The sequence below is a fragment of the Xiphias gladius genome, unplaced genomic scaffold, assembly GCF_016859285.1.
Source record: "Xiphias gladius isolate SHS-SW01 ecotype Sanya breed wild unplaced genomic scaffold, ASM1685928v1 HiC_scaffold_1475, whole genome shotgun sequence".
NCBI lineage: Eukaryota > Metazoa > Chordata > Actinopteri > Istiophoriformes > Xiphiidae > Xiphias > Xiphias gladius.
Window position 1 is genome coordinate 5,001 of NW_024401805.1, and position 25,152 is coordinate 30,152.

At 41.1% G+C, this 25,152-nt stretch overlaps 2 protein-coding genes and 2 long non-coding RNA genes across 8 annotated transcripts in view; 1 reads left to right on the plus strand and 3 right to left on the minus strand.

The window, feature by feature from the left end:
• Positions 1 to 2,148, minus strand: part of LOC120787451 (cyclin-dependent kinase 5 activator 1-like) — a 2,690-nt gene extending 542 nt beyond the window's left edge. The window contains exons 1-3 of the mRNA XM_040123113.1: positions 1,650 to 2,148; positions 686 to 823; positions 1 to 414 (exon numbers count right to left, since the gene is read on the minus strand). The exon at positions 1 to 414 is cut by the window's left edge and continues 542 nt beyond it. Coding sequence (XP_039979047.1) covers positions 1 to 414; positions 686 to 823; positions 1,650 to 2,072 — 975 coding nt within the window. The 5' untranslated portion in view covers positions 2,073 to 2,148. The remainder of the gene's footprint in view (positions 415 to 685; positions 824 to 1,649) is intronic.
• A 3,087-nt stretch (positions 2,149 to 5,235) lies between these two features.
• On the plus strand, positions 5,236 to 24,868 carry fmnl2b (formin-like 2b). Its single transcript, XM_040123085.1, has 27 exons — positions 5,236 to 5,352; positions 7,531 to 7,614; positions 9,092 to 9,172; positions 9,482 to 9,558; positions 9,659 to 9,742; positions 10,567 to 10,710; positions 10,798 to 10,924; positions 11,275 to 11,351; positions 11,486 to 11,579; positions 11,700 to 11,774; positions 12,373 to 12,483; positions 12,703 to 12,852; positions 13,222 to 13,323; positions 13,432 to 13,652; positions 14,504 to 14,607; positions 14,823 to 15,011; positions 15,885 to 16,009; positions 16,977 to 17,179; positions 17,710 to 17,944; positions 18,042 to 18,110; positions 18,276 to 18,356; positions 20,312 to 20,441; positions 20,528 to 20,688; positions 22,162 to 22,263; positions 22,501 to 22,599; positions 23,501 to 23,624; positions 23,720 to 24,868. The coding sequence occupies exons 1-27, from the start codon at positions 5,236 to 5,238 to the stop codon at positions 23,806 to 23,808; spliced, it is 3,255 nt and encodes a 1,084-aa protein (XP_039979019.1). The 3' UTR covers positions 23,809 to 24,868.
• Positions 5,423 to 13,697, minus strand: LOC120787441. 2 transcript variants are annotated; one of them, XR_005706924.1, is made up of 6 exons: positions 13,467 to 13,697; positions 12,698 to 13,330; positions 12,269 to 12,477; positions 10,751 to 10,863; positions 7,790 to 7,830; positions 5,423 to 7,604 (listed from the first exon to the last, which is right to left on the minus strand). It is a non-coding gene; the product is annotated as an uncharacterized LOC120787441 (long non-coding RNA). The 2 variants fall into 2 exon arrangements; XR_005706923.1 differs by having other exon boundaries at positions 5,423 to 7,830.
• On the minus strand, positions 14,987 to 20,748 carry LOC120787439. 4 transcript variants are annotated; one of them, XR_005706921.1, is made up of 4 exons: positions 20,504 to 20,606; positions 20,034 to 20,102; positions 15,872 to 16,003; positions 14,987 to 15,539 (listed from the first exon to the last, which is right to left on the minus strand). It is a non-coding gene; the product is annotated as an uncharacterized LOC120787439 (long non-coding RNA). The 4 variants fall into 4 exon arrangements; XR_005706920.1 differs by lacking the exon at positions 20,034 to 20,102 and having other exon boundaries at positions 15,224 to 15,242; positions 15,359 to 15,539; positions 20,504 to 20,600; XR_005706922.1 differs by lacking the exon at positions 20,034 to 20,102 and having other exon boundaries at positions 20,586 to 20,748.
• Positions 24,869 to 25,152: the final 284 nt, after the last annotated feature.

Consider the following 25,152-nt stretch of genomic DNA (forward strand, 5'->3'; position numbering starts at 1 on the left):
TTTGTCTTCCTCCTCCTCACTCTCCCTTACTTTTTCCTTTTCTTTCTCCAGCTTTTCCCTCTCCCGGTTTCTCTCCCTGTCTTTTTCTTTCTCCCTCACCCTCCCTCCCCCCTGATTCTTCAGGTCCTGAAACACTTCAGTGAAGAAGTGTGGGTCAGTGTTGATTCGCAGCATGTCAGCGCTGAGATGGTCAATCAGCTCCAGTGCTCGCTCCCAGAATGCATCACGGCTGGACTCCACCAGGAAAGGTTTGAGGGGGTACGAGATTTCATTGCCCAAGTAGGAGTAGGCCAGGTAGAGACAGGTGAGGAAGGTGGCGTGGAGCTCCGGCTCCGACGATGTGTCCTCATCTACTGCCTCTCTGCACAGCAGATACACAAAGACCAGACTGGCAGGACTGATGAAACACTGGTCCTGTGGGGGGAAAAGGACCGATAAAGTAGTACTACAGAGATAGAAGGACTAATGTACAGAGACAGGACAACTGGCAGTGGTAGTGCTAGTGAGAGAAGAATAATAGTACTACAGAGAAAAGGTGCAAGTGTGAGTATATAGCCCCAGAGGTCTGAGGATTTGTTCCAGAGGTCTGGGAACTTGTTGGAGAGGTCTGAGGACTAGTTGTAAAGGACTGGAGAGTCAACACCCACAAACAGGCACACAAACAATCAAAACCAAAAACACCAACCTGCCAGCCCTGAACCAACAGCGCTCGGTCGACGTTTCTGAACCAGAGGACGATCTGATTTGATGACAGCTCCTTCAGTTTGACACAACGATGACACAGAAAATCAGAAAGACAACGAAGGAGCTCACCTGTCGATGCCTGTAGAGGAAAGGGGACAAGGAAACAAGAAGATAGGAGACAATTAAACAACAGTTAAGGAGATAGGACAGAAGAGACAAGCAGAAAGGACAGAGAAGGACAGTTTGTAATTTTATCAAAAACTGTCGACCATCTTTAAACCCAATCAGGTACTTATAAGATTGGGTTTAAATTTTATCTAATAAAAAACTGAAGTGATTTTATTTTCGTTTAACAGATTATATGTTATTTTTGTAGGCGGACCACTTTTTTCTTTTACACAAAATATAACAAAATGTTGCACTGACTTAAAAGTAATAATCGTTTCTTAAAATATATATCTCTAATGAATATTATTTTATGTTTGCACTACCTTATTATGTATTTGTCTTTATCCTAAATATGGCTTTAATTGAAAGAAAACTTACCAAATTTAAAAGAAACATTTGCATAAGAATAAACTGTAGATTAACTCTCCTGATGTTGTCGCTATTGTAAGCATCTAAATTTTACAACTTTATTTTGTTGAAAAACCTTCATGTGATGATAAACTCTCTATAACAAATTCTGAACATATACATTTTTCTCATTTGTGTTTTACTGATACAGATATATATATATATGTTTCTAAATGATGCAAAAACAAAAGTGGTCAGGTTTATTAAGCCTCTAATTTTTAAGTTTTTTGTCTGTTTTTCTCTTTTTATTGTTTTTCTTTGTATAGTTTATGTTTGACTCTTACTTTCAGAGGTTTTTCAAACATTTCACAGTTGATATCTTTGATTTCGATCAATAGTCAGTTTCATTTTCTGTTGAAAATAAAGAGCACGCGGGCGCGCACACCGACCTGCACCACCACCCTCCGCGGTGAGATGATCTGGTCCGGCCTGCCGTGCTTCTGGTTCTGGGAATGTTCCGGGACGGTGGGTACGGGTACCGGGATAGGCCCGTGTCTTTGTCCGGCCTTCAGCGCTCTGTGGCGGCTGTCGGTGACCGCTTGCTCCCTCTGCTCGTGCCCGGAATCGGACACCGTGGGCTTCACCTTCTTCCCGCCCTTCCTCTTGGCTCGCGCGGCCACGAGGCGTTTCTTCCAGCTGAGCGCGTGCAGCAGCACTGGGTGTCGTTTTTTCTTCTTCTTCTTCTTTCCGTCCTTCTCCTCCTCCTCCTCGCGGGCTTCTAGTGGCTTCTGCACCGTGAGCTCCGCAAGCTTCTCCGGCCCACGAGCCGCAGCTTTCCGCGAGCCCGGAGACAGAGACAGCACCGTTCCCATGACGACAACCGGACCGAGCGGCGCAAGCCTCTCTGCGGCACCGGAGGAGGAGGAGGAGGAAGAGCTGTCTGCCTGTCTGTCTGTCTGTCCGGTCCGACCGTTAAACCATTAAAAATAAAAACCCATCATGAAGATAAAACAGAAATCTGTCTGCAGCTCCATCAGTCCTCCACCGTCTGTGTCTCTGCCCTCCTGTCTGTCGGTCCCGGTGTGTTGGTCTTGGTGTGTCCCTCTCTCGGTCTGTCTGTACCTGTCTGTCTCTCTGTGACGCAGACTGAAGGAATGGATTGGTGGGGGGGGGGTCTGCAGAGACTCTGTCCGCGGTGCTGAAAGTGAAGAGATACAGTTCAGTCAAAAGCTGCAGTGGAAGCTGTCACTTTGACAAACACGCAAAACTCCATTTATAATTCTTGATATTTTAAATGTTTGCTCTGAACGAATCAATGACTTGCATTTCTCATCTCAGTGAATGCGTCAGTCAGTGTGTCCCTGTACGGATTATTTCAGGGAGGGATTCAGTTTAGTTCGTTCACCTAAAAGATTTCTTCTTTTGAACAGAACGTTCACGAACAGCACACAATGCACTTGAACCTCTGACACTTGGGTGGTAGATTGGGGCTTGTTATGTTAGTAGGTGCTAATGTAGTCTGCAGCAGACGTGGAGTGTGGGTGGGTGGGGGCTGGGGGGTACCTCACAACCCCACATTTGTCTTCTTTTATAAGACGTAGTCTTCAGACCAGACCTTTACACAGGTCTCTCTGCTGACACTAAAGCCTTTATACTACGGTTAAAACATACTGTATGCAGTAGTCCCCAGCACCTGGAAACACACACAGGCGTTGAAAATCTGCCAGTTAGTCTTTAATGTTTATCCGAGTGACACCAGTAACTTCCCTCTTCTGCTGTCTGACTGACTCTTGATCAGATCTTAACAATAACTCAACAACTGTAACTGGCTGTACGACAAATGCTGTGTCCCAGCACTAAACTACATACTGATTATATACAGTGTACAGGATACTCATCATACATACTCATCTTTATATTAATTTGTTTGATTTTGCTTGGGTAAGTTTATAAATGAACATATTTAACTGTTTATACAAATAGAAACAGAAGTAAAGCTTGTAACTTTATGAGTAGTGTCAACAATGTACAACACATTATGCACTACAATAAACAACATACACTATACAAAAAAAATACAATATACTACACCTTGTACACTACAATGTACTACACACTTAAACTGTCCATTATTGATAAAAACATTTATTTATTCATTATTTATTACCACTGTGCTTGTGTTTTATAATCTGCACTTTAAACTCACATCCGTCATGTTAAACTGCTGAGTGAAACTCTGAATTTCCTCTGGATGTTTCACAATAAAAGCATCCTAGAGAAAAGAACAGATTATTTCCCGAGAACAGCTGAAAGACTCTCACTGTGTAGAGGTCACAGGAAAAAGAAGTGATATCAGCAGGAAGAGGAGGAGATTGGGAAACAGTTTTCTGGTAAAATATGGTCAAATACACGATAAAACAAGAGAAATTAGTCATTAATTTATTAAATTTAGGGACCTCCAGGAAAAAAAAAGAGAGCTGCCATTGAAAACCACAAAAATTCTCATTAGACCATGAGTAGAAAAACAGAAGAAACTACATCAAGGATTTCATAATCAAACTTTAAATCTACTCAAATCTGTGATAATTAATGATCTGATGAGATTTACTTGTTTATATTATTAAACGTTTGTCTGATAGTATTTTCTTATTAACGTTGTTCAAATGAAATGTTGTGATTCTTTTCCTTCATTTATTTTGTTTAAGCAGTTTTTAACCTGCAGCTTGAATGTTAACAGAGGGAGCTGTCATATCAAATTTCTGTCAACTGTCAACTGCTGCAATAATTGTGCTATGGATAGTCCCTGTTAAAATAATATAACAAAGAAATACACACAAAGTTAAACATGATATACACATATACGTATATAGTTTGCTGTGCAGTTCTTCCCTGTAAACAAAAGCTACATGTTGTGTACATATATACATATATATATATATATATATATATATATGAATATGTGTGTGTGCGTGTGTGTTTGTAAAATGATTTCCTTTACTGTTTTGTTACTCTAAGCAGAAGGAGGTTTAGAAAATAAAGCCTTTGTTAAAAAATAAACATGTATGAAATAGTATCATGTTCACGGATTATCACTATTCATTCTATTACTGCTACTACACAACTACTAGTAGTAGACTGCTTTATTGTTACTATTATTATTAAACATAACAGCAGATGTAAATTACAAACACACACTATATTAAGGAGACACTGTATATTTAAAGATACAGTACGTGTTAATTATTATTATTAATAATAATAATAATAATAATAATAATGATTAACACCTCTCTCTCTCACACGCTGTCAGTCAGTGTCTCTCTACCCCCTCTGTGTGTTTGGGTGTGTGTGTGTGTGTGTGTGTGTGTGTGTGTGCGTACGAGAGTGTGTATTTTTGTGTGTGAGTTGTGGGCGGAGCCTGTGGCAGCAGAAGGTTCATTGTCTGAGGAGGCAGAGAGAGAGCAGGAGGAGGGAGGGTTGAGCGAGGTAGACAAAGACTGCAGCTGGCAGAGAGAGAGAAAGAGAGAGACAAAGAGGAGGGAGGCCAACTCTCTCTTTCTTTCTTCATGTGGGGGAGGAGAGGGGGAGGATTAACCGGCTGATCTGCCACACACGCTCACACACAACACACACACATTTCATATAAACACACACACACACACACACACACACACACACACCAACACACAAACACAAAACAGCAGCAGAGCGAAGCTTCATCAGCATCATCATCATCATCATCAGCTGCAGCAGCAGCAGCAGTGGTGGAGGCAGCAAAGACGCGAGACAAAGAGACAGAGAGAGACGGGAGGTGGAGGGAGACGATCTACACCGTCTGAGGAGACAGACAGATAGGGAGAGAGTGAGACAGGAGAGAGAGAGAGAGACAGGCCTTCTCCACCTCGACCGCCTGTCTGTGTTCAGACTGTGATGGCCGACCACATGTTCCTGCCGCTGTGTGTCTGCTGAGTGTGTTGTTGTAGGTGGGTGTGTTCGGTCTGTTCCGTGTGTGTGCTAGCAGTGTGTGTATGTGTGATGGGTAACGCAGAGAGCATGGAGAGCCAGCTGGCTGTGATCCGGTCTAGAGCTGCACCGGTTCGACTTCCAATGCCCGACCCGGCCGAGCTGGAGGAGAGGTTCTCCATCGCACTGGTGAGTACATAACACAAATACACACACACAGGATATACACACAGACATCATACACACCAACATTATATACACAATAAAGATACACACTGAACATCCAGAATGGAGACATATTGAAAATATGCAGATTAAACTGTGAATGAATGAATCTATGTGATGTACAGACTGATAAATACAAGTTGTGGCCATGGTGGACTACAGGGTTTGGTAGACTCCACAGTATCTGAAGAGAGTATGAATGTCTGACCCAAATTTCATCACAATACATCAGCATTTCAAGAAGTGGACCGGCAGACTGATACAAACATAAATAGAGCAGCTGGTTAAAACCGTGTTCCAGGTCTTCAGTCTTTGATTCCTCTAAGATTCTGAAGATCCAGATGTTTTGGTCTGTATTCTGGTCTTTCTGAGTCTCAATCCAGTGTAAACCAAAAGTTCACAACTGTATTGATCCAGTATAAATCCTCTGGACTCAGAGGACTGATGAGTTCTGTGATCCACACTGAGCGGACTGAGTGTCTGATAATGGTTCAATGGCCAAGGTTTCACAGCCAACAGTTTCTGTGCTGTTATTCTGAGTGTTGTTAAAACAGTGGTGGTGAGCTGGTTCTCTATCTGGTGTGTTGTACTCCATTAGACGTCTGCTCAACAACCTGAGAAAAGATCCGTTTTACTGGCTATGATGTTTCCTTCAAACCGTCTGTATAAACTGATGCTGTCCTCGTTAACAAATAGAGAGGTCTTTTAAGATTGGGGCCCACATCAGTATCTGAGATGATGAATATCATTTTGGTCAGTTCCAGTCTGGGTCAGTTGGACCAGTTCTGTTCCAGTCTGGATCAGTGAATACAAGCTGCTAGTCGTTGTCCATGTTTGTTCTGGTTCAAGAACATGTGACACTTGGCAATGGATTTTTGGGGTCATCAACCTCCCGGACTCCATAGGTTCCTGAGCAGTGGTCCAGAGCATCGTCTAGTAGATTTATGCACTCGGAAGGTGTTTGTTCCTTCCTGACCATCAGAGACTAAAACATCTGAAACAGTCTTTATGTTAGTTTGTCAAGTCTTTAGCGCTTTCAGATGGTCTTCAGGTTTGGTGTAAGGTTTAGGAAATGTACTGTTTGTACAGAAAAACTGGGAGAACATTTCAGAATATATCAAAGGTTGTCTTTAAAAATGGAAATGGCTTTTACCTAAAATGTCCTACAGAAGTTGTGTACTTGTTTTTAATAACCTGGTTTCTCCTGGTCTGTGGCACCGGCTGGCCTGTTTTGATCCTCCAGCTTCTCTCCTGTCTGATGTCCAAAGAGGTTTAATGAATTTCTTTTGGAAACTGGTTACTGAGCCTACAGACCTGGTTTGGGGACTTCTGTCTTGCTGGATTCTGCAGCAGTTTATGGACTGGGACTGAGCTCTGTTTTTAATGGACTTTAATAACGTAGAATTTTCTTCTCTGCCGGGTTTTTATCAGTGTTTTTAACATGTTTTGCAGTGTGGACTCTGCTGAACAAACACAGTCAGAGACTCTAATTGGCTGGAAACAGTTTTGTTTAGAGAATGTTTGGACTGTCCTGATTGGTCAGAACCGACCATGTCCGAACTTTACCTGACCTCTCCTGGATCATCCCACTGCTCACCTCAGAGTAAGATCCACTCAGCTCATTGGTCAGTTAGTACCATCTGCTGACATCCATGGGTCCACATCTAAGCGTTAATGAGTCTTTATGAGAATTTGACCTGATTTTAAAAACTCTGGTTCTTTTTTTAAGTGAGATTGTTGCTGTCAGTTCTTTTATTTATGTTATTGGTGACGCTGTAGAGTTTCATAGTTTTTACAGTGTTCATGTTTAATATCACTGTTTTATTAGATAATGTTTTTATTTACGTATAACAAGTTTTTATTGCTGGCTGTAAATGTAGCTGTGACCACAGACACAAACGATTGTTTTTTGGATATTGTAGTCCAGATTTTTTGGTTGACTGCAGTTTTCTTCAGTGTGATTCGGGACCTGGATGGTGTACAGTTCTTCTGGGATTTGTTGGGCCGCTGGAGAAAGTAATTTTGTGGATGTGCTGATGGAAAGATGAACTTTCTACAAAATTGACAGTGTCCTTATAAACTGCATTTATATTCCCAACAATGTGTTTTAAAATTAAAATGTTAATTGTTTCTGTGTTTCAGAATTCAATGAACTTGCCTCCTGATAAGGTCCGTTTGCTGCGTTCCTATGACAATGAGAAGAAGTGGGAGCTGATCTGTGATCAGGTAGGTGGTGTTAATAAAGTTAATGAGTTTGACTCAGTCCCTACCTGGTTCGGTTATAGAATAGTCATGCTTCACTTATATTTCATTCAAATCACCTGTAATGTACCAAACCAGAGACCAAGCAGAAATGCGGATTCTGGAGGACATTTGTTTTAAACTTTGGATCTTTTCTTACCTGAAGAAGCCAAACTTTCACCCATTGAGGTCATTGATACTCTGCAGAAAAACCAACACAAAAAATTACAGCATTAGAAATGCAGTTATATTTCATTTATACTTCAAGTATATTTCAGTTCTTTCTTCTATAAAGTCACGGCTCATCAAGCACAGTCTAAGCGGACAACTGATCCAGGGCACCAGGGCACACAGACTTCAGGTTATCTGTATGAGAGTTACTTCGAGTTAATTTGATTACTTACAAGTGTATTTGGCAATAAGCTCCACTAAAAAACAATTACAAACTGAAAGTTGTGAAACTGGCCCCTGTATCAAGATCTTGTTTTAATTCATGCAACATTTCACCTGATATTTTTACATGCTGCCTACTTTTCAATGAAATGTGTGTTTAATCTAATGATGGTACTGGTGGTAATCCAGGTTGGAAATCCTGGTGTTTCTGGGACCCTGGGAAAAATAGGTAGGAGGTAACATTGGTGGCTGGGGTGATGCAGCAGTTTTGTATCTTTAGTGTGGTATTGTTGTGGATGTTGTAGATAGTATTATAGTACTGTATTGTTAATATAATATCTACACTATAGGCTGTATTGTTGAAGGTTCTTTGACAGGAAGTGATTTTATTGATCACTTTGATCCACACTGCAGATTATTAATCAGCGAAATCATCTTTTAATGAAAACCACGCGGCTGCTGACAGCTACGGTAAATCAGATTATCATTGACAGAGTTTCTACTTTACATCAGTATGTCAGCACATCTTTAAAGACAGAGTTATCTGAAGTTTACTGTACAGACCTCAGGTCAGTGTCCTGTGTGCATCCTCCAGTTTGAGTCATACACACCAACAGTGTTTTCTTGAATGTGTATTTTCTAACAGCTAACAGTCAGGATGAAAACAGTTACGTATTGAAAGTTGGTACTAAATTTTCAGATTTACGTTTTTTTTAATTCATTTTCTTTGGTCAGATACTCAAGGATTTAAGGCAGAATTTATTTCATTTTATACCACATATATTTGCACAAAGTTCCTTCATATTTGTTCTTTTCTGGATAAAATTGTCTCTCCTACTCTGAAAAGTAAACAACTGAAAAGACATTGTTTTAGAGCCAGTACTAAAACTCAAGTGAATACTGGTATATAAACACTTAGAACCAACTGCAGAGTATTTGCAGGATGTTCTTCTGAAGATAAGGTTCAGACAAGTGTTATTGGTGGGTGGGGCTTCATATATGATGTCATATCGTGTATGTGTGTGTGTGTGTGTGTGTGTGTGTGTGTGTGTGTGTGTGTTTGATGTAGGAGAGGTTTCAGGTGAAGAACCCTCCACACACCTATATCCAGAAACTGAGAGGCTTCCTTGACCCAGCCGTCACACGCAAGGTGATAAGGGAAATGGAGTTTGTTTATGGTTTATTAGATTAAAAAAATATTTCTCGACAGGAAAATCTGAAGTTAGATTGTACAACATATTTGTTTTTCTTGATGATATTTAAAGTTTATTAAAGTGTCAAAGAAAAATCAGCCAAGAAGTCATCTGAAATGTTTCTGTAGTTTCCATATATGACCACCAGAGGTCACTGTAGGGATAGCTGTCTGTCTGTCTGACTGTTTTTAACCTGTCTGTCCCTTTCTCTACCTGTCTGCTTATTATTAACCTAACTGTCTCTCTCTGTACCTCTCTGTCTGCAGAAGTTCAGAAGAAGAGTTCAGGAGTCGACTCAGACACTCAGAGAGCTTGAGATTTCTCTTCGTACAAACCACATTGGGTACTTGTCTGTCTGACCAGCTGTCTCTCACACTGACAACTTGCCTCTCTCTCTCTCTCTCTATAACCTGTCTGTCTCTCTGTAATCTGTCTATCTGTAGGTGGGTCAGAGAGTTCCTGAATGAGGAGAATCGAGGTCTGGATGTTCTGGTCGAGTATCTTTCCTTTGCTCAGTACGCCGTCACGTAAGTTTCTGTTTGCAAAACTACGACAAACAACTCTCAAACTTTGAACAATTACCTCCAACATATTTAAGGGACAACAATACATGTACAATGTTGTTCTTTTAAAGGACCCTAATATTCAGGAGTTATATGAACATGGTAGGAAGTTTGTTGTATTAGACTTTGGTTTTCAGGTTAAATCAGTCAGCTGATGGTTAAACAGACTCAGGTCATGTTGTTGTAAGGTGACGTATAAACAGGTAAATTCCAAGTAAAGTATTAAACATGTTTAACTACTGTCTTTTAAGCTGCATCAGTCTCTCAGTGGTAAAGTTTTGAATTCTATGAAAATCTTTGACCAGTAACTTTTCCATGTGGATTCAGATCTTTGTTGTTTGTAAAGCTGGTTCTACTTTGGGGGTTTTTTTTCTTCTTGCTGCAAAATCTGCCATTTCTGCTCAGTACAAACAGCGTTTTACATTTCAGGTGCTTAATTTATATTCTGTTAAAAAAAAATGGATAGTTTGGGTTTATCCAGGTTGTTGGTCAAACTCTGAGATTAATCTTAATGTAACCTTAGAAAACTGAATCCAGACTCAAACGGACGTGGTAGTAGTTTAATTGTTGTTCGATAAAAAAATTAAAATTTGACATATTGCTATGACAAACAGGGCCCTCACTTTCTGTAAGATTTTATGTGAGAAGGTTTTTATAGGGTGCGTCCAAGTGTTAATGTCTACGAGATTACAATGAGAACACACAATAACTCTGATCTTATATTTGTATAGTTATCTTTATGTATTTATGTTTATTCATGCATGTTTTTTGTGTGTGTAAATATTCAGGTTTGATGGAGAGCAGTCAGAGGCTGGAGGCGAGGTCTCATCCATCGACTCTCCCTGGAGTCGGTCCATAGAAGATCTCCATGGTGACTGCAGCCTCCCCTCCCCATCCTCCTCTGTCCCCCGAGCAGCTCGACACTCCATCAGGTAACAAATAAAAATATCCATTAAAAACAGATAAACTCACCAGATAATCTTCACTCTGATCTCTGAGGATGTTTTCTGTGTTTATAGTTCAACTCTGGTGACTCGCTCCAACACGCTGCCGAGTCGTAGAACTCTGAAGAACTCACGACTCGTCTGTAAGAAAGACGATGTACATGTTTGTATCATGTGTCTGAGAGCCATCATGAACTACCAGGTGACAAACACTTAACATTATTCTGTGTATTAAACACGCTTCACAGAGATAAAACTACTCTGACCTAATTATCTGAAACTAAACAATCTGAGACCCTTCCAGAGAATTAAGTTTTGTGATGAGTTGATTCATTAACAACGTCTGATGAAACTTACTAACTGTAAAATCTATTAAAATATAGATACAATGTGGAAAATGCTTTATTCTGCAGAGATCTTTCTCTGTATGAACCGACACATAAAAATGATTTCATATAGATTTTCGTATAGTTTTAATACATGAAGTATTGAATGTCTGAATCAATACATATAAATGATGACATAGATGTGACTAATCTTAATATTTCTCAGTACGGTTTCAACATGGTGATGTCTCACCCCCATGCTGTCAACGAAATCGCCCTCAGCCTCAACAACAGGAACCCCAGGTCAGTACAAAACACATACTACTACAAATACTACTACAACTACAGACACAAAGATTTAAATACAACAAATAAAAATACGCCCCTCCCCATTCTCTCTAAATGTCCCCCCCCCCACACACACACACTATCATCAGGACTAAGGCTCTGGTGTTGGAGTTGTTAGCGGCGGTGTGTTTGGTCAGAGGAGGACATGAGATCATCCTGTCAGCCTTCGACAACTTCAAAACTGTAATCAACATTTAACCCTTATACTGTATTCTGTCTACATTTAGTACTGTGTGATTGATTGATTGATCGATTGATTGATTGATTGATTGACTGACTGGCTGATTGATCGATCTGTTCCAGGTGTGTTCAGAGTCGATGCGTTTTGAGAAGTTAATGGAACATTTTAAGAACGAAGACGACAATATTGACTTCTTGGTATGACGGATTCATATTACCTGAACTCTGTTTACTTTTTTGTAATTAATAATACCACTCACTTTCATCCACACCATTTAAAATGTATTTTCCTTAAACATGCTTTAGCATGAAAACTTGAACACTTGTAATATTTTATTAAATTAAAGAGATAATCACCTCAAACTCTTCACTTGTATATGTGAACATTACTGTTTAGTCCCTTGAGTACCCACATTTTCCCAACTGTTGTGTAATAATTATCCTCAACATGATTAAACTTGTTTTAGCTTAATTCAACATAATGAATTAAAGTTTAAGCTTAATGTGTGCCCCTCCCAACAGTCACTTCATTTGATAACACAAACATTGATCAATTCATGTTTAAATACAATCTTCACTGTATTTACCTTTTATTAAATATAGTTTAAATTTTGTCTTTACAAATATTGAAAACCTAAGATTTACTTTAATTTATATTTAAATTACTTCATGATTAACTCAACATAACTCACCAGTAAGGTTTAAATTGGTTACATCATCCAGTTTCATATCATCAGGTTGAAAACTGGTTGTTAACGGTAACATATTTTTTCTGTTGCCATGGTAACGGTCGCAGGTGGCCTGTATGCAGTTCATTAACATCGTGGTTCATTCAGTGGAGGACATGAACTTCAGAGTCCATCTGCAGTACGACTTCACCAAACTCAACCTGGACGAACACCTGGAGGTAACACAGTCACATGATCAGCTCTCAACCAATAACAGGAAAGCAAATTTCATCCCTGACTCTGCACTGAATACATACTACAGCACAATCATGGTCACATGATTGGCTCACAGCCAATCACATGACCTCTGTACAATAATCAAAGAAACTTTTAACATATCTCTCTTCCTGTCTCCCCACCTGTCTCACCCCCATGTTTCCCCACCTTTCTCACCTTAGAGGCTGAAGCACACAGAGAGCGACAGGCTGCAGGTTCAGATTCAGGCATATCTCGACAATGTCTTCGACGTTGGCACGCTGCTGGAGGACGCCGAAACCAAAACTGCTGCTCTGGAGAGAGTCGAGGAGCTGGAGGAGAGCCTCGGCACGGTGAGATAGACAGGTGGAGATAGACAGATGGAGAGAGACAGTCAGGGAAACAGAAAGACAGAATGAAACAGTTAAACACACACACAGAACAAAAACTGCCGCTCTGGAACGAGTAGGAGAGCTGGAGGGGAGCCTGGGCACAGTGAGACAGACAGGCACGAAGGCAGACAGGTGTCGTACTGACCTGTCTCTCTCTCTCTGTCCTTAGATGTCAGAGCATCTGCTGGATGTGGAGAATGAAGTGATGACAGATGGATAGAAGGACAGATTCAGAGAGTCAGACAGTCAAGCATAAAGACAGACAGGCAGCGAGACAGACAGGTGTCTTACTAACCTGTTTCTGTCTTTTTCTCTCTCGACTGGCCTCAGATGTCAGAGCGTTTGTTGGACGTGGAGAACGAAGCGATGTTGAAGATCGTTGAGCTCGAGAAGCAACTGATGCAAACCAACAAGGAGCTGGACCAACTCCGGGTCAGTGCTGTTACCATGGAAACCACACAAACACTTAGTCACCCTAGAGACCTGTTACTTGTACAGTAACATGTTGTACTGTCCATTTAACACCTGTAACTTGTGCAGGAGGTGTATGCGAGTGCCAACTCTCAAGTGCACACCTTGCGGCGGATGGTTCGAGAAAAGGACCAGACAATCCGGCGTCAGAGTCGTCTCGAGCGTCAGGCTCAGGAGGCCCAGCAGGCCGGAGGACCTGGAGCTCCTCAACCACAGAGGGGAGAGGGGGATGGGGGCGTGGCAGACTCTGCCTCACCCTCACCTCCACCCTGTCCTAACCTGTCCCCCAGGTAAGGGGGTTAGGGTTAGGGTTAGGGTTCCCTCAGGATACCAAAAGCAAAGCTAAAAGAGGGTTAGGGGGTTAAATTAAAATTTTAAAAGGGCCGACAACAGAACCCAGAGGAGCGCCACAAGTAATTATTAACACTATATTTGGGATGTTGATGTTGCTCTTTGTCTGCTGGATGAATATCTGGGCAATTGTTCACTAACATAAATAACTTTATAGCTTATAATGTATTAAATGTGCTATTGTTTGTTCTGCTGCCACTCGAGAATAATCTTTCTGTACGACAAGTGGCCAAAAATAAAACAAAAATAATCAATTAACACAGGTTGAACTGAGAAGTTAAAGTGTCTAAATTCAACCAACTCTTCACCACAGAGGTGTCAGATCAGAAAATACTCTTGTGAATCATTTTGGTTTTATGTTGTTTTCTCAAGGCTCTGACAACCTCAATATTAATGTATACATTAAAAATATAAAATGACCCATAATAGAACCCAGAGGAACCCCACAAGTAATTACTGACAAAATGGAATGTTTTTCTGTGTTTTGTGGATGTATAAACAGAAAACTGTTTGCTAACATGTTAAACACAAATTTTTCATTAGATAACACATATTAAGAAAAATTTACTAAGGGCCAAAAAACACTAATGCACCTTAAAGATAATGTATATTCTCTCTTGAACTTTTTACTAATTATCCCTGAGTTCTTTAAACAATCCAGTTTAACGCAATTTAATGCAAAATAAGAGGGAAATTTCAGACATCCTTAACAAACCCGAGCAGAGGAGTTATAACAGTAACCACTGACTGAATGATTTTTTGGTGATTATTGATTGATTGATTTCTGCAGCCCTGAGACCGTAGCCTATCACAGCATGGGACCAGGGATGGGTGGAGCTCCAGGCATGCCGGCCCCACCACCCCCTCCTCCTCCACCACCAATGCCAGGCACAGGTGAGTTTCAGTTCCACCAATCACAATCCCGCTCATCTGATTTAGAGGCTTTATCTGAGAAAACTAACTGCCCAATTACTTCTTTTACTACTGCATCACTACAGTAGTACTAAGTACTCCCAAATCAATTACGAATAATCTTTCTGTACGACAATAAACAGTAACAAATCTGCAGACATCACCTGTGTTCTTTCTTCTTCTCTTTGTCTTTGAAGTGTCCAACGGGCCGTACCCTGCACCTCCTCCCCCTGCTCCTCCTCCTCCCCCTCCTCCGCCCCCGCCCCCTTGTCGGACCAGCGAGCTCTCCACCTCCGTCCCCATGCCCCCTCCTCCTCCCCCTGTGGCACCCCCTCTCCCGGGGTCAGGGGGGTCACCTACAGTTATCTTTAACTCCGGACTCGCAGGTGAGACTACATTACTATTGAATTAGTGTTTATTTGAATTTAACCTGATTCACCGCTTGTTGTTGGTGGTGGTACAAAAATAATCCTAACTCTAAGATCTGTCACTCAGCCTTATTTTTGCTGTCTTCATTACAGTTTAACACTGTACATTCATTTGCAAATAAACAGTAGTGTCAGAGGTGATCTGATTTTTAAAAGTTATCCAACACTTTCCAGCCTCTGCAGAATTCTCTGAAATCATAGTAAATGTGAATTATAATCTGTTATCAATTTCACCAACATTTTGCTTTTTCTCTCTTGATTTGCTGACAGAGGGTCCGCTCAAGTTATTTTGTAAGTTTACTTACAGTCTTCTATTTAAACATTTCTACATCTTTACGTCTTCCATCTGTAATTGTTTTTCATCCTCCTTCATCCTCCATCAATCTTCGTCCTACCAATGAGCCCTTCCCACCAGCCTCCAGTAAAGCCAGTTACTGGCTGGTTTTCTCTCTTATTAATGTCACATGTTTGATCCCGTCTGTCGACCTGGAAGAATTAGAAACCTCTTTATTGTGCATTCAGACTGAAGGTGATGCACATTTCAGCTGCAGCGTGAGAACATTTAAAGTCAATATAAAGACTGAAGCAGCAGATTTAATTTTTGTTCATGTGTGAGTTTAGAAATGGTGGTATTTCATATAATGTCAAATAAAATACATGAGTTGAAGTGATTTAGCACAAAGTCGCCTGGGACACAAACTGTAGCAAAGACGCATCTTCGTTAAGAATGGTTCAACTTTAGTAAAATATTCAGGTTTATCCCTTCAAAAACATAGAGAGACGAGAAGAGAGTTCTCTCTTCTGAGATCAGTGTCTACCTGTCTTGTGCAGCGGTGAAGATAAAGAAGCCAATCCAGACCAAGTTCAGGATGCCAGTGTTGAACTGGGTCGCTCTGAAACCGAGTCAGATTAATGGGACCGTCTTCAATGACATCGATGATGAGGCCATCCTTCAGGTAACAAACATAGACAAAATTTAAATGTTTTATTTATATCCAACTGTTTCATTGTGACTTTATAGGCTATTCAAAGAGCTTATAAACACACTTCAAAACTAACAGTGTTGGTTAAAAAAAAAACAAAAAAACATCTACGCCACACAGACAGAACAACTTACAGCTGAAATAGATATTTTTTGTTAGGCCTACAGTTAGTGAAGGCTGTTAAACATCATATAATAATATAACATCAGTATTACTAACATATAATAATATAATACCATTATTACTAACACATTATAATAATATAAAATCAGTATCACTACACACTGAGACCAACTTTAATCCTGTATGAAAAAAGGTTTCACCACATAAATAACTCTGGTTCGTCAAGTGAAGACGTTGAACTGGGTTCAGCACAAAGGGACATCATCCAGCAATGTGCTACTTTGGCCAATCAAATATATGCAGGTGCACCCTCCTGGTATTTTACTTTGTGAAATGAATGGTACATTTCTGCTGGCTGCCATACAGGACTTACACACCAAACGCCCTGGTTGAACATCGTGGGCACCAACACCAGTATTTCCAATAAAGGGGGCAGTTATGCAGCTGTAATGGCAAGCACTACACTCATTTTCCACCCAGTTTTCACCAGGAAATAAGACAACTGAGGTATCCTCAAGACAACAAGACATCAAGATATCTGGACATCAAGACCTGAAGGCGTCAGGTCGTGAGGACGTCAGGATGTCAGGACATCAGCAGTGTGTGGTCCCTCTGAGAAAATAATGACTGCAGGGGTTTTAATGTTCTTCACACACTGCTGATGTGTGTTTCACTGAAAAGACATTAGAGAACTGATTATAAACCTTCCAACTCACAAACACACACATACAAACATAAACAGGACCTGGAGGACTTGGAGGAGCTGCGTATTGATTACCTGTCTCTTTCACTCTCTGATCATTTGTCTCCCTCTCAGGACCTGGACGTGGAGGAGTTTGAGGAGCTCTTTAAAACAAAGGCTCAGGGTCCAGCAGTGGACTTGACTGTGTCCAGACAAAAACTTCCTCAGAAAGCGCCGTCCAAAGTTTCTCTGCTAGAGGCCAACAGAGCCAAAAACCTGGCCATCACCCTGAGGAAGGCCGGCCAAGGGTCAGAGGTCATCTGCCGAGCCATCCACACGTAGGTCAAACTGCACGAGTAACTCTATTGGCAGCTCCACCAGTAAGAACCAGTATTAGTAACAGAATGAGTATTTACTGTCCAGTAATAGAACCGTCAAATATCACCAATAACATAACTGGACCGTGGTCAGAATCGGGTAAGAGCAGAGTCAGGCTGACTGCGGCTGAGTGTCGGCACATTTGGCTCTGTTCTGGTACGAGATGACCAGGTGTGAGCTGGATCTGGACTAAATATGCAATGTTTAGATCAGTTTCATGGGTTTAAAATGGGAGCAGTTTTGGCCGATAATCAACAATCAGCTCCAGTCAGCAGCACTCAGGCCAGCTTCAGCCTAGCATCGGCACCCAGAATCAGACCAGTGTACAACAGCTGATACTGTTAGGAGTCCATCAGATGAGTCCACTTTTCAGGTGAATTCAGGCTGCTGACTGGGTATCTGGGACTTCATAGAGCAGTATTAATAGGAATTTGTCCTGAATCAGATCTAAATGATTCCATTTAACTGAACAGTCTGGTTGTTTGTGCAGGTTTGACCTGCGGACGGTCCGGGTCGACTTTGTGGAGTGTCTGATGCGTTTCCTGCCAACGGAGGCTGAGGTGAAGCTGCTGCGGCAATACGAAAGGGACAGAAAACCGCTCGAGGCTCTGAGTGACGAAGACCGTTTCATGATGCAGTTCAGTCGCATCGAAAGACTCAGTCAGCGCATGTCGATCATGACTTTCATGGGCAACTTCACCGACAACATCCAGATGTTAACTCCGGTAAGACAGACAGGTAGACTGATAGGTGTGTTGACAGACAGCTGTATAGACAGACAGGTAGAAGTGACCTGTTTCACTGTGTTGTGTTTCGTCTCAGCAACTCCACGCCATCATTGCTGCTTCAGTTTCTATAAAATCGTCTCAGAAGCTCAAGAAGATCCTTGAGGTCAGTCTGAGCTATATATGTCTGTATATATTCAGTATATATCTGTATCATCTGATTCAATTTGTCAGTGTATATTTATATACAGTATATTTATACAATCTTCTGTTTCTATAAACAGATATATAATGTGATTGTGAGTAAAATAACACCTGATCTTGTTTCTAGATCATCTTGGCTCTGGGAAACTACATGAACAGCAGTAAGAGAGGAGCTGTTTATGGATTCAAACTACAGAGTTTGGACCTGGTAACACACACACACACACACACACACACACAAAAACACATAACCACCCACACAGAAACACACACACATCAGATGTTGTGTGCTGAGGTCAGGAAGTGAGACTGTAAATCATCATCAGGGAGTAAAGTTCTTTCTATCTGGGACTCACAGGAGCTTTATAATAACCATAAGTGTAGTAACCACAGACATTGATACTAATTTAAACTAAATCACATTTTGTCAGTCCTGTCCTGTGAATAGAGCTGATATGTCTATATTTAGGTGCAGTAACTATAATTTGCAAATTTCGTCAGCGATACAGTTAGGTCAATAAGTATTTGGACAGTGAAAAAATTTTTTTCCACCATGACGGATTCTAAACGAAGCCATCAAGATTATGATTGAAGTGTAGACTTTCAGCTTTAATTCAAGGGGTTTAACAAAAATATCACACTAACCGTTTAGGAATTACAGCCATTTTTGTAGATTGTCCCTCATTTTCAGAGGATAAGAAGTCATTGGAAAACTGACTGACAATCACTTTCATGTTCAGGTGTTGCCTGTTCCCTCGTTATTTCAGGATTTCATGATTGAAATTGCGCAGATAAAAGGTCTGGAGTTGATTCCTAATATTGAATCTGCATTTGGTAGTTTTTCATGGGAACTCTCAATATGTGGTCCAAAGAGGTGGTGATGCAAATGAAAGAGGCCGTCATTAGTCTGAAAAAACAAAACAAACCTATAAGACCCATGGCAGAAACTTTAGGAGTCACCAAATCAACACATTCATTCTTAAAAAGAAGGAATGCACTGGCGAGCTCAGCAACACCAAAAGGCCTAGAAGACCACAGAAGACAACTAAAGTGGATGATCACAGAATTTTTTCCTTGGTTAAGAAAAACCTCTTCACAACATCTATCCAGGTCAAGAACACTCTCCAGTTGGCAGGCATATCATTGTCAAAGGTTGCAATCAAGAGACACCTTCATGAAGGGAAATACAGAGGGTTTAGGGTTGACCCTAACTCTAACCCACTGGTAACACACAAGAACAGAGAGGCCAGATTAGACTTCGCCAGATCTAATAAAGCCTGCCCAGTTCTGGAACAAGATTCTTTGGACAGATGAAACCAAGATTAACTTGTACCAGAATGATGGGAAGAGAAGCGTATGGAGAAGCAAAGGAACGGCTCATGATCCAAAGCCACCACATCTTCTGTCAAACATAGCGGAGGCAGTGTTAAGGCGTGGGCATGTATGGCTGCCAATGGAACTTGGTCACTGGTGTTTATTGATGACTTGACTGCTGATAGAAGTAGCAGGATGAATTCTGAATAGTATATGTCGATACTATCTGACTGCAAAGGATTTTCATCCAGGTATTAAAAATAATCCTTACGTTTGTAATTATGTTGGTTTGTCCAATTACTTTTGAGCCTCTGAAAATGAGGGACAGTGTATAAAAATGGCTGTTATTCCTAAACGGTTCCTAAATGTTTGTTAAACCCCTTGAATTAAAGCTGAAAGTCTACACTTCAATCACATTTCGATGGCTTCTCTTCAAATCCATTGTGGTGATGTACAGAGGCAAAATTACGAAAATTGTGTCACTGTCCAAAAATGTATGGACCTAACTGTATTTATGTGAGGCGTTGCCACTGACTTTGTTTTCTATGTGTAACTACGTCCAAATACTGACCTGAGAGTTATCGTGGAATAAAGAAAATACCATCGAACCACCTGTCTCAGCACCATTCTGGACAGCAGGCTGAAAATACAACACGTTTCATTTACAAGTTTAAACCAGCACGATTTGTTCCGATGTTCCTACCACAGTAATAGTTTGAGGTCAAACGATCCTGAATACTCGGTGGAACATCTAGGAAGACTGCTTTTTAATAACAAGAGCACCGTTATTGTTATTGTTAGAACTGTTAGAATTACTGGTTGTATATGTGTGCGTGTGCGTGTGTTTAGCTCCTAGAGACGAAGTCGACCGACAGGAAACAGACGTTGCTTCATTACATCGCCAACGTGGTGAGAGAGAAATATCCCGCAGTGTCTCTGTTTTATAACGAGCTTCACTACGTTGACAAGGCTGCTGCAGGTGAGTCTGTCAGCTAATCAGAATGCTGCAGACAAAATGCTGTGACAATCCATGTCACTCACCTGTGTATTTACCTCTCCACCTAGTGAGTCTGGAGAACGTCCTGTGTGATGTGAAGGAGCTGCAGCGTGGCATGGAGCTCACCTGGAGAGAGTTCAGTGTTCAACACAACGCAACGCTCAAGGACTTCATCAGCAGGAACGAATCGCGACTCAGCAAACTGCAGGAGGACGCACACATCGCACAGGTGAGACAAACACGGTAACCCTGTTAATATCCACACTGACACGTTCAGCTCATTCATGTTTTTGCTGCCATCTGGTGGCTGCAGTGAAGAACTCACCCACTGTTGCTTTGTCTTTTTAATCTTGACGTGATATAACACGTCTTGATTGGTCACTGTGATATTTATCTGATGTTATTTAACCTTTGGCTCCCGAGTGACGTTCTTCTCACTCATAACTTAGAATTATCATATTCTTAAGTTTTCTTAAGGGATCCAGTCACAGTTGTCTGTACATCCACGGCTGAACCGCAACAGGAGCTGATCACAGCTGGTTCAGCAGCTTTTAATGGGACGGTTTGACTGAATGGAAACAGATATCAGCTTAAAAAAACAGGCCTAAAATTGAACTTCAGAGCTCACCTGCTGAATCCATGGCAACATTATACTTCCCGTTTACATCTCCTATAGTTGCAAGCCTCGGAATATGATTACCCTAAAACAGGATGAAGACAAACAGAATAAGAAGAGTTTATTATGTAACTAGAATGGCACTCAGGAGAGCGCATACCTCCACCAAGGCCAAACGACCCTGCACATCTGTCTGGCACTTCTAATAGAAAAACTGAGAAATTGATGATAATGTCAGGAAAGGCCATATCTCATGATGTCAAGGAAAGTGATTTTAAAAAAAATTCCTGTATCCACCCCTTTAACCGGACCACCACCAAAAATTACTGGGTTCTTCCCTGGTCCATGCCTCATCGCTCCACCAAGTTTGGTGTAAATTGGTCCAGCACTTTTTGCGTAATCCGTCTGATAAACAAACCAACCTCCTTGGCGGAGGTAAAAATTTTAAACAACACTTTAGTTCTGTTGTGATAACTGTGGTCGTTTTTGTGTCTTGATTTTTTTTTTTTTAACAACTAGGATTTTAAAGACCTTACAAAACAAAATGGTTATTCAGAGGTAAAATGACTTTTTAATGTTTCACAGAAAGAGTTTTAATAATCTGGTGCATAATATTTTTGAAGTGATTTATTTAAAAATATTTAATAATAATAACAACACAGACTACCTAAAGACGTGTTTCATGATGTAAGAAATATTTTCAACCTGTTAGTTCTGTATTATATCCACACTGTATACAAAGCTGAGGTTTTTTTTATAGTCTGATTCTAAGATGCTGTATAATTAAATAATCTTTGAGGCTGATGGTCTCCCTGCTACACTTGCCCAATCACAGCAGAAAGACTGTCGCTGTCAGAAATTGTCCCTAATTTCCCTCCCATCACAAACATCTGAAATACTGGACAAGTTGTTTCTAATTTGTCATCTATTATTATAAATACTGCTATTGGAAAATTATTTTGCTTCTACCAGCTGGTCGACTCTGTTCTAACTACACTGTAAAACTAATGTTGGTGATACTTTGTTTGGATTTAAGCCATGTACAGTGTACAAACTTGATGATAAGTTGTTTTGTTTGGACTTAAGGATGCGTTTGAAGATGTGGTGAAGTTTTTCGGAGAGAGCTCCAAGACGATGCCGCCATCGGTCTTCTTTCCCATCTTTGTTCGCTTCATTAAAGCGTACAGGGTGAGTAGACACGACTCATCTTAGGCCGTGCCCCCTCAACTAGGGATGCGGTCTATGAGCCTGAAGCCCTTCCCACAGCGATACTCCAGAGTATCATCGCGCCATTATGACTTCATCAGTGTTGAAATGTTGACACGAGGCAGAGCATAAAAGGACTAACTGCTACATAAACAAATAGTTTGTTGTGTATTTAATGAATGTGTTTGTTGATGTGTTTGTGTCTTGCCGTTTGTTCAGCTGGCGGAGGAGGAGAACGAGCAGAAGAGGCGTCAGGAGCAGATGTTGTTGGAGAAACTGGAGCAGGAGGAGCAGCAGCAGCAGGAGGAGGAGACAAAGGTGAGACTTTGACCTCTGACCTCCTGCACAGATGGAGCATCCAAATCATCATCCAAACAGTCCGACTGGGCTGAATTAATTCATCGTGGAGGCTTTAGTGAGCTTGTAAAATACAAAGTGACTTGTGTCTTTTTAGCAGTTGTTAAGGCGACCAGTATGGGCTGTTCATATTTCAGGGCGGTTCAAATGATGAAAGATCTCCTAGCAGACATACAGATGGGGAGACTGGAATGCTGCAACCTATGGCTGAGGATAGTGTATGTGTGATGTTTGTCCAGAATGTTTGATTGGTTGGGCAGAGCCAGGTGGCATAAAGGTAATCATCTGTAGTGTGTACAGGTATTATCATATCGTATATTGTGAGGCCCAATTTTGTGTAGATTATATTGGATGAGGGGAACTCTGTGTAGAAATCTGTATTGAATAAGTTGCAGTTTGGAGTTTTGGAACATTGAGAAGATGTTGTTGCAAATGTGTATCCACGAGTTGATGTCTATGGTAACAGCTAGATCTTTTTCCCAGTCTTGGACCAGCCATGGGAGATTATTGTCTGTTTTTATTAGATGTTTTTACATTTTTGAAAGTGTTTTTTGCTGAATGGCTATGAGTTTGAGTTTGAGCCAGGGATGTTGTGATTGTTGAGTCTTTTGTTGCCATTTGGGTATATACTGAAGATGATATGGTAGGTGGCAGAATCTGAAATTTGGTGTGCCTAGGCCTCCAGGGTCTTTCGGTCTGGAAAAGTGACTTATAAGGTGGCATTAAATACTTGTTACTCATTGCTGTTTTTCCCACTATCCACCTTTAAGGGCTCACTACACATTCTCATGAGTAAAAAAAAGTAATTTTTAAAGTGACCTTAAAAGTTAAAACTTAACACCCCCCCACCCCCCACCCCCAGTCTCCGTCCCACAGGGGGAAGCGGCAGCAGCAGGAGTTGATCACTGAGCTGAGACGACGACAGGGAAAAGACAGCCGCCATGTTTACGAAGGGAAGGACGGAGCTATAGAGGACATCATCACAGGTAAACACTTTGACGCAGGTAAACAAACACGCATCAGTCCAGACGTTTCCTGTCTGTTGTCTGATTGGCTGTTGTTTTTTTTGTCCCACCTGCAGCTCTAAAGACCGTCCCCTTCACGGCTCGATCAGCCAAACGCAGCTCTCGCTTTTTCTGCGACCCCGCCCACACTGAGGAGCACTACTGAGAGAGAGTGCGAGAGACCATACATTTTATGTGATCATGTCTGAAGACGATGTCTTCTTCGGCCAGCCAAGCCCACTTCTGATTGATGGGACCAATTAGCACTTTGAACATTTCTGATTGATCGATATGAGCTGATGACATTGTTATTTGTATGTTATTTTATTGATCAGTTTGTTCACAGACTGGGTGCCCAGACACCACCTGACCTCTGACCTTTGGGTTTTTGTTTTCACATCTGCTGCACATTCTTTGGCCTGTTGGCTGTGTCACTAAACTCCATTCAAAAATTTGGCAACTGAAAGTATCTTGACTGGTAAAAGTCAACAGGTGATGGAGCAGTATGTTCTACAAACACAAAACTCGTCCGTTCTGATCTGGTGCAAACAGATACAAAATGACAACAGCAAGCTGATCTGGAGTCTGTCTGGTTAAACTGAGATTGAACAATCTCAAAACGAGAAACACTCCGCAGCTGTTCTTGAGCTTTTCACCGCATCACACAATCTTCCTCAGCCGACCTCCATGATAATGGGGGAACTCCATCTACTGAGGAAGATCATGTGGTGTGACTGAAAGTCTGGTTAGAGTTTAGTTCCACTCAAGCTACCTGAAACTGGTTCAAAGATCAAGTAGTTCCAGACTCCAAAACAATCTAATCTACAAATGATTGAAAAACTACAGAAACTTTTTCCTTGACCAAAGTGGAAAAGACCCTGAGGTCGAGGAAAGATGTCAAGGAGAATCTGTACACTTTCCTAAAAGAAGAGAAACTTGATGTTAGTGTCCAAACCGTGCCTCTTTTTTTTTTTTTTTTTTTTTAAATAACCGTGGGCTGGTTAAAGTTCTCTCTGGAGTTTTTCAACACAGGTCGTGCTGTAGAGCAGCATTCTGATGAGATCGTATTAGTTGAGACGGACACACATACAGGCCTTTTTAAGGAACATATGACGACGGTTGATAATAACTAAAAGTCACAGCTAAATCGGATCACATGAAGATTGAAAACTTTATAGAAAAGTACTGGGTCACTTTTTTTAATAAAACGTAAAAAGGCAAAAGTTTCCAGTAAGTTTCCTGATATTCTTGATTCATGGGTCTGAAGGGTCAGAGCACCCATGTCCATTAGAAACCACACTCTGAGTGCTGGTTCTGGATCAGCAAGTCTGTGGTTGTTCTGGGTTCCTTCAGTCTGTGTCTTTAACTGGTTCTTGTACAGGGTTCTACTCCTTTCACTACATTGTGTTCTACTGTGTTCTAATGTATTTACTAGCCTTACCAGAGCCATGGATACACAGAGTCTGGCAGCTTTCTGAACAGCCGTATTTATTAACATACATTATGAACA

Excerpts from the sequence above, each read along its gene's own strand:
- fmnl2b (XM_040123085.1), top strand. The coding sequence starts at position 5,236 with ATGGGTAACGCAGAGAGCATGGAGAGCCAGCTGGCTGTGATCCGGTCT. Across the intron at positions 12,484-12,702 it reads ACCTGGACGAACACCTGGAG|AGGCTGAAGCACACAGAGAG; the intron begins GTAACACAGTCA and ends TTCTCACCTTAG. Across the intron at positions 15,012-15,884 it reads CTTTAACTCCGGACTCGCAG|CGGTGAAGATAAAGAAGCCA; the intron begins GTGAGACTACAT and ends TGTCTTGTGCAG.